Source organism: Abrus precatorius, unplaced genomic scaffold, assembly GCF_003935025.1.
Source record: "Abrus precatorius isolate BTA unplaced genomic scaffold, Abrus_2018 Scaffold8, whole genome shotgun sequence".
Lineage (NCBI taxonomy): Eukaryota > Viridiplantae > Streptophyta > Magnoliopsida > Fabales > Fabaceae > Abrus > Abrus precatorius.
In genome coordinates, this window is record NW_020874428.1 from 8,594,674 (window position 1) to 8,607,945 (window position 13,272).

At 29.3% G+C, this 13,272-nt stretch overlaps 2 protein-coding genes across 4 annotated transcripts; one reads left to right on the plus strand and one right to left on the minus strand.

Annotated features, from left to right (window-relative positions):
• The first annotated feature begins 1,752 nt into the window (after positions 1-1,752).
• Positions 1,753-3,740, plus strand: LOC113848031 (zinc finger Ran-binding domain-containing protein 2-like). Of its 3 annotated transcripts, none has more exons than XM_027477386.1 (4): positions 1,753-2,104; positions 2,655-2,992; positions 3,326-3,394; positions 3,518-3,740. In XM_027477386.1, exons 2-4 carry the CDS (start codon positions 2,658-2,660, stop codon positions 3,555-3,557), a joined length of 444 nt encoding a protein of 147 aa, XP_027333187.1. In that variant the 5' UTR covers positions 1,753-2,104; positions 2,655-2,657; the 3' UTR covers positions 3,558-3,740. The 3 variants fall into 3 exon arrangements, with proteins under 3 accessions (XP_027333187.1, XP_027333188.1, XP_027333189.1); XM_027477387.1 differs by having other exon boundaries at positions 2,655-2,988; positions 3,518-3,571; XM_027477388.1 differs by lacking the exon at positions 1,753-2,104 and having other exon boundaries at positions 2,652-2,992.
• Positions 3,741-10,697: 6,957 nt separating this feature from the next.
• Positions 10,698-13,272, minus strand: LOC113874176 (gibberellin 20 oxidase 1-D-like). Its single transcript, XM_027512399.1, has 3 exons — positions 12,737-13,272; positions 12,128-12,458; positions 10,698-10,970 (listed from the first exon to the last, which is right to left on the minus strand). The coding sequence occupies exons 1-3, from the start codon at positions 13,270-13,272 to the stop codon at positions 10,698-10,700; spliced, it is 1,140 nt and encodes a 379-aa protein (XP_027368200.1).

Consider the following 13,272-nt stretch of genomic DNA (forward strand, 5'->3'; position numbering starts at 1 on the left):
TCTTTATTTTAACCACTTGACGATAATTATAAAACCATTATCATTGATCCAATCCCAAATCTCTATCCTTCTATTTATTATCAAACGCCAAAATATTATCTATATCTACAAAAAAAAAATATGAAAGATAAAATAAAGTTAAAGAAAACACTTAATATATTTTTAGTTTCTCATTTTTAGTAAGATTTTGATGGTAGTTTTTCAAAATTTTTTTATTTAAACTTTTTCAAAATTTAGAGAAAAAGGGGAAAAGAGAGAAAGGAAAGGTTTGAGGTGTAAGGAAGAGAGAAGAAAGGTTTACAATCAACGTAAGATAAATAAGAACATGTACTTATGGGGTTGTTTGAGAAGGAAAATTTTGGAGGGGAGGTATAAATTTATATTTTAAATAAATATATTTAAAATTAATATTTTTTAAAATAAACGATATAAATTAATGTTAACAAAAATTTAATATACTAATAATGCATTTGTTATCATAAATAATATATAATTTTTTTAATTTAAAATTAAAATATGCTCTCAACTTCCTTTTCCTCTAAAAATCTCTTCCCAAACATGGCTTCCCATCATATAAACATTTTCCATCCCTTTTTTTCTTAAAAAATTAACTCTTAAACAAAGTTTTGGTATCTAATTCTTAGAAAGTCTTGGTATCTAATTTTTAGAAATTCAACACTTTCAATTCCTCTTACTAATATGGTGGAACAAAAAATGACACGTTTAATTAGTTATGTCATCACTAAAGATAACAAAATATTGAATTTACAAAAACTAATGACTAAAATATAAAAAAAAAATTAGAAAATAAAATCAAAATATTACAAAAATGTAGAAAGTAGGAGCTAAGAATTTAAATCTAAAAAACTGACTAAAAAGATAATTTAGAGAGATATCAAATAAAAAAAAATTAAAAGACTCAACTAAAATTAAAATTAAACATGAATGACTAAATTAAATACAAAAATTATAACAAAAAATTAAAGTTTAAGAATAAAAACTATAACTTTAATGAGTGATATATTTTGTTCGTTAATAAATGATAATTTTCTTAGTGATAATAATTAATTATAAATTGTCTGTATTTGTGCTGGGATGCGATAGTAGGTGGGTCGGGTTCAGTGGATATTGGATTCCCTTGCAGTCTGCCATATAACAGCTTCCCCTCATAACGCCTCACATCCCCATTCCCCAGGATATGTTCTTCAATAATGCATGGAATCGTGTAAAGTAAGTGTGAAATTATACATTATGGTTTCTCACCCTTTACACTGTGTTTGGATGGAGAGGAAAGAACTGAGGAGAGGACCAAATGGAGGAAAGTATAAATATGCACGAGATGTGTTTCGATGAGAAAAAAGAAACAAAAAATCACCCCTTAAAATGGGAAGAACTGAGAGAGAGAAATAGTAACATTTTAGATGCACTTGTTCAATGTAATGTATTGTTGATTAAATTTAATATTGGTCTCACCAAATAAAATGTGAATCATTTTCAGTTATTTACTTCTATGTACGCGAGATTCACCAAATAATAATCAACCAGAAGTGTGCCAAAGCATTTTTGTCTTAGTCATTGTAATTTGTACATTTGCAATCTTATCCCAAGGAACTCATGCTTAGTTATAAAACTATTTTTGATCTTCTAAGTGCATGTTTATTTAAATTTATTGTTGAGCTTCTAGAAGTGCATCTTAGTTTCTTGAATTAACCGAAACTAAACATGCTATAAATACTTTAACTGTTGATAGATTAATTTTCAGCGTGTCATCATACCTCAATGACTAGGTTACTAATAAGAGTTAGATTATTTCAACACAAGATGAAGTCAACCTACTCATTTTCTACCTTTCGACCATAAAGGGCTTACATAACCATTCAAGCTTTTAGAAGGGATGGTTTTATGATATCGAGATTACCAGGGAACTTAAAAAAGATACTCGTAATTTATAAGCCCCACACAATAGTTCTTATCATCAAGTATATAAAGCCTCCCAACCCAAGCACCAAACCCACCATCGGGATTTACAAGCTGTTCTTAAACAACTACTAAGAACAACAAATCATTTCCTTGCATCATCATACTTTCACTATTCTTTACAAGGTAAATTGCTTGTTTGTGGCTTTATAAATCATGTCACAAATAATAATATATCTATACATGGATGTTATATACAATTTTCCTTTATAAATTGGAACTTCATGGTTCAATCCAAGGTTTCAAATTGTGTAATTGCGTTACACAACATTTTGGTTGCCAAACATCACACTACAATTGCGAACTACGTTAGTCGCAATTGCCTGCATCAGCTTGCAGTGTCCGAAATGCAACCGTGGCTGCAATCACACTTTAAAACCAAAATTCATTCATATCGAAATTTATATTAAACGTTTTGTAAAATTATCAAGACTTGCTATCTCGACAGAGTATTTTATGACTAAGATTATTGTTGCCTATGCAAATCATAGTTTTATTTTATGGATATCTTTGCATGTCTTTAATTGTAGTACTCATAAGACGAGAAGCCTTATTAGTTTTTCCCATTCTCATGTGAGTTATAGGACACGTGCACAGTTAGTTAAAGTCATGTGAGTGTCTTTTTCATCTGGCAACCCTTAGGATTGATGAAAAATAACATTAAATGAATAACAGGAAAAATGAGCTGGTCTGGTGGAGATTGGATGTGTGGGGCTTGCCAGCACATAAATTTCAAGAAGAGGGATGCATGTCAAAGTTGTGGATACCCCAAATTTGGAGGCCCTGACCCAACAACCTATAGATACAACTGGACTGAAGCCTTGGCAGGGGACTGGTATTGCAAGGCTATGAACTGTGGAGCTCACAACTATGCCAGCAGATCAAGCTGCTATAGATGTGGTGCATTGAAAGATGATTATTCTATTTCTAGTAGATTCATTGATGGCTCCGTAGGATATGGATCTGATAGTAATTATCCCCCAGGGTGGAAGACTGGTGACTGGATTTGCAGTAGGTCAGTTCACATTATCAACATATATTTTGAGCACTAAAATCGTTTCGTTTCTATTGGTGCAATTTTCTTAGCCACATTTACTCAATAAACCTGCATTTTGTTGCCACATCCAACAATCATCAAATTTATTATTATAATTTAAAAACATGCAACTAAGTTTACCCACCAAAGCTGCATTTCATTTTTCATATATTGAATTATGAGTACTGCTCCTTTTCTTCCATCAAGAGAGTTAAACATAGCCTTGCGTATTGACATGTTTATTGATCACAACAACAAACGATGAGAGAGTAAGGACCATAACCTTTATTTTCTTTGCTCCTTATGTATCAGAATTGGCTGCGGAGTTCATAACTACGCCAGCAGGACAGAATGTTTCAAGTGCAAAACACCAAGAAATTTTGGTGAGAAAAGTTTAGCCGTCATTACTTTTTCTCTGTAGTTATTAAAAAATATTGACATGTTAGCAGCACAAGTCATTCAATCTCAGAGCTCCATGACACATTTTATCATATTTCTATCTCAGGTGATGCAGACTGAGACAGGAACTTTCAACTTTCACTGACTTCCTTTGCATATTTCTTCTGCAAACAGCTTGTTTGGCGCAGTTATTGTAGAAGATTAAACATGGACGAAGGTCCTTTCTTATAAATACGGCCATGTTTTCCACTACGTTGTTGTTGTTTATTGCTAGATATTTTCACATGAAAGTCGTGAAATCCATATTACTAGTCTTATTGATTACCACAAAATCAGATAATTAAGCTTTATTTAAAACATTCGATAAATTTGAACCTTCCACTATTCCTTGTTTGAGGAAGAGAGAGAATGCGTGCTGATAGGGAACATTTATATAACTGAGATGCTTCCGTTGAGGTGGTCTAAGGACTGACTTTTCATGGTTCTTACTCAGATTAGAAGAGAACAAAAAGTCATATACAGGATCACCCCATAATATAAGCAATAGATTCAACAACGCTACTCAAAATTACAAGAAAAATCAAAACAAGTACAAATTCAAGTTAGAGCAAGAAAAATGCCAAATAAATTCTTTCACAAATTATTCTTTTTTGTGGGGGATAAGTACATTAACGATCCTTGTTATACTCCATAATTGGGAGGAAACCCTCCATTATCATATTATGATTTTCCTTTATTACTTTATTTCAATTATGTATGCTCATGTTTTAAGCCAAAAAGCATATATGTGTTCTTTCTTTTCAATTGTTACCTATTACATAGCTTTCAAAATATTCTGGGCTTGTGTTATGCTTTGAAGATGTCCCCCTACTTTTAGTGAACTAGTTCCCTGGCATAATAATGAAAGGATAGTGTAGGACCATTTTTGTCCACATGTCGGATACCCTTATTTTCCTCTTATTATTTCTGGAGTATTTCCTTTTGGCTATTCACATCAACGAGAAAGATGCACTAGATTCAGAAAAAAGCATATCAAATTTAACTGATTCGCAAGATTCATACAAAATTACTTCGTCTATGCTCGGTGCTCTTATAACATGTTCAGAGCACAATATATGACACAAGATTACTGAAGATCAAACAAGGATAATTTAGTATTTTAATTTTTGCAAAGTTATTGTATATTTTAATTTGTAATTTTGTATTAAAACCATTTTTATATTTATTTAGTATTTTGGATAAATTAATTGTTGCAACCCAACGCAAGAGAAAAATAAAAAGGTGAATCAAATGTAGAACATACAAAAATAGAGATCAAAGAACCACAAGAATTTTTAAACAATTCTAGAAAATTTAAAAAATGTTTGATTAACAGGATTAGAATGCAGTAATCTAATTACATGTATGGAAGGTGTTGATACTTTATGGTGTCTGTAAAAAAAGTTATCCTAAAAAATGTAAATATTAAAGTTTTATTTTATTTTTAATTTTTATATTTAATTTTAAAAACTGGGAAAAAAATCCTTAAATAATTAGATCTAATAATTTTTATTTATTTTTCGATGTATTCTCTAGTACAATGAAAAAATTAGAACTATACAGTTCTGAAAGAAAACCTTTAGCAAAGGTGTAAAACTGAAGAAAAAGAAAACTTAACACCGATGTCTCAATTGCTCAAGATTCTGATTCAGCTAGTTATGGAGACTTTATTTGAGACAACACAGGAAAATTCATAATCGGGTTCTACAAATCCTTGGACCCCTGCCCTCCTTTGACTGTTGAGTTGTAGGGAATCTTGTAGGGGCTCTAACTTGTTATAGCTAGGAAAATTCAATTTATTTGTTCAACGTATTCTAATGTCATCAATTACTTGACAATTATAAAAAATAAATAAACATATGTTATAGAAAAACTTGGCAATTATTGAAAATCTCAATAAATAAAAAACTTTGTTCAACGTATTTTAATGTCATCAATTACTGGGAGATGAATTTTTTAATATTTACAACTTGAAATTACAAAAATAAAAATATCAACTTATGTTATAAAATAAGTATAACTTAATGTAGATTTTAAATAAATATTAAAGATATCTTTTTGTCAACTAATCGTAAGATTATCACCTAACTTATGTATTATATAACTTTAATATTTTTAATATGAGTATTTTAATAAAACAATTTGTCCTATTATAATAATTATTAAAATTATTTTTTTAAGATATGTGCATTTGTATTAAGTCACATCAAGTATAAGTAAGAGGAAGTATTATATTTATTTTATTTATCATTTTCACTTAATACACTAAATGTTATTACTCTTGGTATAAGGTTCATTACCATTTAGCCCGATAGTTCTTATGAGTACTTCAATCCTAATCAGTCAAATTAAGAGTGTAACAAAGGAGAATTTGATGTATTTTAAATAAAAAAAAACAATAGAATTATAGACAAAGACTATCAATAACGGTATCAACAAAAATTAGCACAACCTTGATTAGACTTATCCTTTGTGTCAAAAATCAGCTAATTAATCACATGAACGATTCATGTTTGATTAATTGAGCATCAATCAAACATAAATTAATTCTCAATTAAAGAGCATTAAAAGTTTTACTGACTAAGTTTAAAAATTTAAGCATTAATCTAAGACATAAATTCAACGTAAATTCCTTAATTTTGTTAAAACTAAACAAATTTAAACTAAAAAATTCCATACAAAATATTTACATTAAGCATATTTGACATTCATTCTCTCAAATAAATATTTAACAGTAGCAACTTTCCATTCAAAATTAGTGATGAAAATAGATAGAGTTTGGATAAATTATTATGATATCTCTATTTATAACATGTTAAAAAAAACAAATATTTGTTGCCAAATTTTTAGCCACATTAATCGCAACTGTAGTTGTCATTTATGTGTCATATGCCATAGTCATCCTTTGACACATTAACCATGTAAATAAAAACATTATTTTATATCTTCTTTATAAGGAGGGTGTCAAGCTTACACAAATGATAAAATGGGTAATTTCGACCCATCTTATTTTGCAAAATGCAATCTATTAGTGTCCCAGTTAATATGATATAAGGTTGAAAAATGTTTCACTCTTAAAATGTCATGAATATTAAGTATATTCTATAATAGATTGATAATAAATAGGATAAGAATTTACAATGAATCCACATTTTAAGTGGATTTATAAAGATGATAACATAGAAAATGATGCTGAATTGTATAAAAATAACACCAAAATAATGAAATTATGCACAGAACAAAATGAAAAGAAAACATATTTACTTATAGTTTTTTAGACTAAATTGATTAATTTTTGTGCATTCTTATAAGTAGACTGTATGTGAATCAATTTGAAAGCAATTATAATGCAAATGAAGCAACTAGTTTAAAGTAAGAAGAGAAGTGAAAGTTGGAACATGCAGCTTATAATCATCCATCCTTCTAAGAAGAACTCTCATAACAAAACATGAGTCCAAACATTCAATTTGAATGTCTTAACATTTGGTGAATTTTAGAATTGACAATAACTTTTCAAGAATTAAAATATATGTCGACTTCCAAAGATAATATGGGTGCACAATAGAGCTATTGAATGTCTATAGAGAACTTTTCCATTTTTTAAAATTTCAATTTTTGTTTTCCAGTTTTTTTTTTTTTTTCATTTTTGTAAATAGAAACTCATCATTCTCTCTCTTCTCCGTTCGTGTGAGATTAAAATAAGATACTTTAGATGCAAAGATCGAGCTTCAATAGAGGTAATCTTTATAAATATATCTTCCATGCTCATTATTTGTTGTGTTTTTGCAATGAATTTCTAATTTTATAGATTAGGATAGGATGAATTTTGGATCAACATCATGTAATTTTATTTATTCTCAATTCAATTCAGATTTTTATGATGAATTGAATTACTTTACTTCTGTTCATAATATTTCATTAATTTTTTTAATATTTTATTAATTTGGCCAATCAAATGCATGAAATTGTAAGCATATTATGTAGTGGAAACATTGATTGTATGCTCAAGATATGAAGTAAGTTTCACTCTTTTGTGGTTATCTAGACAAAGGTTAAGGTTTTATGTAATTGTTAATTGTTCGAAGGGCAAGTGTATCCATCGAGATGTAATAAAAGGTTTTCAACTCAGTTTTTGAAATATCGTCCTATAAGGATTGTTTATTAATTACTAAGAGTTTTCCTAATTTAATTATTTGAGCTTCAAATATGTGAGATTAATCACGATGAGAATTTATAAAATCAATTGTAAAAACTAAAAGCAAGAAACACAAAGCACGTTTTGGTTAAACTTTATAGGCGAAGAACGTAGGGCTTATGGGTGTTCTCATTCAATCCTTTATGATATTATTCTATTTAGATCTAAATCTGATTTCCTAGTGATTACTAATCATTCATGCTAATATTATTAATACTCAATGGTCATGCAGTATTAATATTCTTTTCTCCAAGTTCATATCCCCAATAGTCATGCAGGTTATTAATTCAGAAAAAGCCTAAGGAGTCTATGAATTTGTTAATTCAATAACGATTAGAAGATAAAGATTGGTTTGGTCTACCTAATCTTTCCTCTCGTTTTATCCTATAGATCTATTAATTACCTGAGGTACGATCGCCTGACGATGTAATTAATTGGGGTTAAGAATTAGAAACGATAAGATAAATCCTAATCACGAAATGGAAATCATATTTAGATTCAAATATCAGAATCTCATAAAGTCATAAACAATAATTCACATAGCCCTAGCTATGGATTTAGTTACTCATGCTAAAGAAAATAACTAAAACAATCAATAACATATCCATAATAAAGCAGTAAAGCAAACTAGAATAGGAAATGAATCTTCGGTCTTCAAGTATGGTCACTTGAAGCTTTAAGTTCCACCAAGGATGTGCCAGCGATCCTATGAGAAGGGTGGAAATGATCCGAAATCTCGAAGAAAAAGTTCTATGTAAATTTTTACTTTGCCAAAGGTCTCCCTTCACAATGCTTTTTCCCCTCTATTTATATCATTTGAACTCCTTTGACTTGGTAAATGTGGCTACCGCGAACAAGCACGACCGTGCATGATGGTAAAGCACGGTCGTGCATATTAAAGAAGCACCCCCATGATTCATTGGACGTGCTTGTTGCTGTGAGGCTTTGAAGCCCATTCATTTGGGCTCAAAATGTACCCAAAATCTACTCATGATCTTTTAATATCAAACTGCGCAATTTAACAACTAAATTAGTGTAAAACTCAATTTAAATAAATGTCAAATATGAATAATTAGGTTATAAAAGAGGGCCTAATTACAGGCTTATCATTAATGATTCATGTAATTAATTGTTGTTTTGAAGTTGAATTATCTTAAGAAATTAAGTTTTTTGACTAAGAATTAGTATTTTTTATTAAGAATGTTTTGTATTAAGAAATTGAGCCAGACTATACCAAAGAATTGGATCATGACGTTATAGAATTGAATTTAAGATATTGTAGCATGAAGTGAAATCATTGATAAAATCCTATTCTTATCCATTTGTGTATGAAATTTCTACTTATTCAAGTACATTTTAATTTGTTTGGTTTGTTTCTTTTCCTACATTCAATATATCAACGTGTTGTCACATTTCATCTTAAAAATATTTAATTGCATTTTAATGTCCAAATATGTATTTAGCTTTTGAATCTCTGCGTTTTAATCTTGTAAATTCAAATTTTATCATAGAAACCTTCCATAGTTACATTTCTATGTTATTGCTTTTTTCTTTTTTCTTTTGTGTTTTTATTTTTGTTTTGATTTCTATCAATTTGAAAGAAAACCTCAAAAACATGTTTGTTAAATCTGTGTTAGCTAAGCTCTACATTATTGCTAAGCCAAAAAAAGTTAATCCTTGTGAGAATGATAAATTCTATACTTATTTAAATTAATTGGTGCATTTGTCAAACATAATTTGCCATTCCTAAATTGAGTCCATCAGTTTTCACATAAATATTTAATCATGTAAGATTAATGACTAAATAATAAATATGTTAATTTTAATAATATTTAATAAAAAACAATATATGATTTAGAAATATAATAATATTATAATCATACAATATAATTTGTAATATAGTTGAGTCAAATATTTCTTTTCACGTCGCTTAATAAACTGTGACTACATTTAACAGTTTTTATAACATTTCAAATATTATGTTTGTCAATTTTCATTTTTTCTGTTTTTCTTAAATCAAAAGCAGACAACCTTGAACTACAAAAGAAAAATGATTTTTTTGCCTCTAAGATCCACTTTTCTATTTTTATTAGTAAAATAATCTTTCGTAAGGAAACATCATCATTTAAATTTATAATTTTTTTCTTCATTTATGGAATTATTTAATTTCATTTTTCCTTTTAAGTTGTATGTGATCATTTTCTTTCTCCATTTGATTTGAGTGTTCCCTAAACAAATAAATGTAGAAAATTTTATCAAACAAATGTTCTTTTCCCTTATAGTAAATATATGTACTGGTTAAAAAAAATTCAACAATTAAGTAATAGTTAAATTCAGTGAAGAAGCAAATTGCTAAATAAATTAAAAATCCATGTTTCAAAATTTGATGAAAATAACTTGTGATGTAGTAGAACAACTGTCTTGAAAATAAAATACTGACATATTTTTCACACAATTTGATATCCACGTTTACTTCTCAAACTTGACGATCTAAGTGCCTACACTCCTGTGCTCAAGGCAAAGAGCACAGTAGAGTCTTCATAAAAAAATGCCCAAAATATTATAAAGAACGGTTTCAAAGAAGAAATCAAGCAAATAAAATTGCAATATATATCTTTATAACTATTAAGATTTCAAAATTGTTATGCATGCGTTTGTTAACAGGAAACGGATAATAAATAAAAATTAAGTCCATATTTCTACCAACAAAATTATTAATAAGTAGAAAGAAAAATTGAAAACTCATTAAAATCCTTATCTCCAATGATTTCAAAAGCCAATAAAAAATATAATAATATCTTCATTCCAACTAAAATTGCCATTATAACAAAACAGTACTGATATAATTTGACTTGTAGATGTAAAAATTGTTATTTTTATGCAGATATAAAACTGGTAGAAAATAAGACATGACATGAACTGAATATGTTTGTGCAACCATTTGACAAGTGCACACATAATTATAGTTGATGGTGAAGAAGAGGGTATCCCACTTGATTGAAGATGCCATATTCATCAGCAATAGCATCCAAACTAGTATATATGTAATAACTAGAAGTTGGATGGCTTGGAAGCACGAAGCCATGTAACAAAATTTGGAAGTGTCTCCGCATCAGCCCTTTGACGCTTTTGCGTATACTCATACAGTTCCGACCATTTGAAATCTGGATATTTCCTTTGCTCCTCATTCTCAAACAGATTATTTGGTGGTCGCACTGTTTTGTCTCCTCTTGGGTTCATAAAGAAAGTAAGAGACTTCCTTTCCACCTCTTCGTTCACTAACACCCTGTGGAGGCAACTCTTGTATATCCCATTTGATAATGCCTACAACAGACAACCAAACAAACCATTATCCACTTCGATTCCTCCCAAATACAATCATCTATGCATCATTTATCACTGTTGGACAACACACTTGAATTATATTTATTAATTTATCTATTTTTCCCTTTTGATTGGTGTTAGAATAATGTTTTTGTAAGATGATTGTAGAAGCTTTGTTATATTTTAATTTTGAAAATTATTTTTCTTATGTATGTATACATAAGAAAAGTGAAACAACAAGTAGATAATATTAAATACAATACCAAATATACGTTCGAAAAGACATTTACACTTCATTTGAAAGCAGAGAAAAATTTAATATAGAAAGGAAAATAATAAATGACTTTTGTTTTTTGTTTATTTAGAAAAAAAATTGAAATCCTTATATAATGTAAAACTACTCTTTGAATAATGAGCTTTTTTTCTTCTTTTCTTCCTTCAAAATCATTTCAAGGGAGAAAAAAAAGATTGTTACCAATCCTACATCAATTTTTTTTCTTTCCTTTTTGTGTTCTATCTTTTACTGAATAGAAAATTTATCTTCCCTTGCTTATTACAAAATGACATATGTAAACAAATTATGTACATCAATTTTATGCTATTTATTTTAAAAATAAAAATAATTCACAGTACATTATATGGCTTTTACTATTGAAAAATAAGAAAAGTAATATATAAATATTATTTATATAATAAAATATAAAAAAGAGAGAGGTAAAAAGACTGATTTCAGTTATCATCAACCATATATCTTTCTATAATGAGAAAAAACTCTTGTTTCTAAATTCATAATACATGAATGGATTTGATTATTATATTAAGTAAAACAATTGTTTTATATGAAGATTTTTATAAAATAATTTAAAGTCTTAAAATCATACTTTGTTGCATAAATGCTGACTTATTGATTATATTAGTTTAAAGTGAATTTTAATGACCATTTTAACGAACGCATAAATCTATAAAATAAATTGAAGAGATAAAATAAATTACACAGTTTACCTATGTTAAAATCATCATATAAGTAAGCTAATTTAAACTGGATCTTAATCTTTCTCTTTGCACCATTACGTTGTATAACATAAGTAGGTTGGGTTTAACTATTCGACCCTTCTATGATAATAATAAATAGAATAAAAATTGACTAGTTTGCATACCGTAAAAGTGTCGCCTATGTTTATGACAAAGGCATCAGGTGTTTCAGATCGCGGGGGAACAGCCAGCCATTTGCCATCTACAAAAACTTCAAGACCCCCAACTTGGTCTTGATGAAGAATGGTTATTGAGGTTGGATCACAGTGAGGACCCACACCGAAGGTGAGGTTGAAGTTTTTGCATGGTGGGTAAGAGTTTCCCCTCACTATTCCTTCACAATCTTCAAAAAATCTTTGAAAATGAGAGCGATCTACACCCAAGCTAATGGCCAATAGCTCTAAAATATCCATAGATAATTTCTTTATTGCTTCGCAATACTTCTGATTCACCAGCCTATTCCATTTAAAAAGACACGTTATTCAAGGAAATTGTTGGTCAATACAGTGCATATCAGTTAATTAAACTTGTTGTGTTGGTGATTTGATAATGCATGACAAATCAACGTTGACATCTGAGTATATCAAAAGCAAAACTAGAATAATTGTGTTTTCCATCAAGTCCATGATAAACGACTTAAAATCATATGAATTTTAATCTATATAATTTAATGAGTTTCATACATGGTTTTATGAAATCTTCCTAATGATGAGATTAATATTTAAGATCCTTACCCGATGCCTTGAAAGTCTTCATGGAAGATAGAGTTGAAGAAGTCAACAACTTGTGAGTCAGAGTGATGGAGATAGTTGTATCGGTAAGTAAATATCTCCTTCCATGGTAGATTGGAAGAGAAACGATCAGAAAGACCACATGAGTAGCCCAGTGGGTTCTTCCTAGCACCAAGCTTCTTGTTCAAGGGAAGCTTAAAAATAGAGTCAAATTCTTGATAAGTAGCATTGATGAGACTCAGGTCGACACCATGGTTGGTGACTTCGAAGAAACCATGCTTCATGCATGCCTTCCTCACAAGCTCTGCAGCAGTGGCCATGGCAGCCTCATCACCCTTTATGGCTTTCAAGTCAATAAAGGGTGTGTCCAACTTTTCTGAACTGCCTTTGACTAAGTGACTAGCTGACCAAATGAATTGTTTGGGAATATCAGCTTCCTTGTGCAGCAATTTGAGATCAAAACTACGCTCATTCTCATTCTCATCTTTCAACCCCTTTGATGAAGGAGAGACCACAACAGCTGCAGCACCTGATTCCAT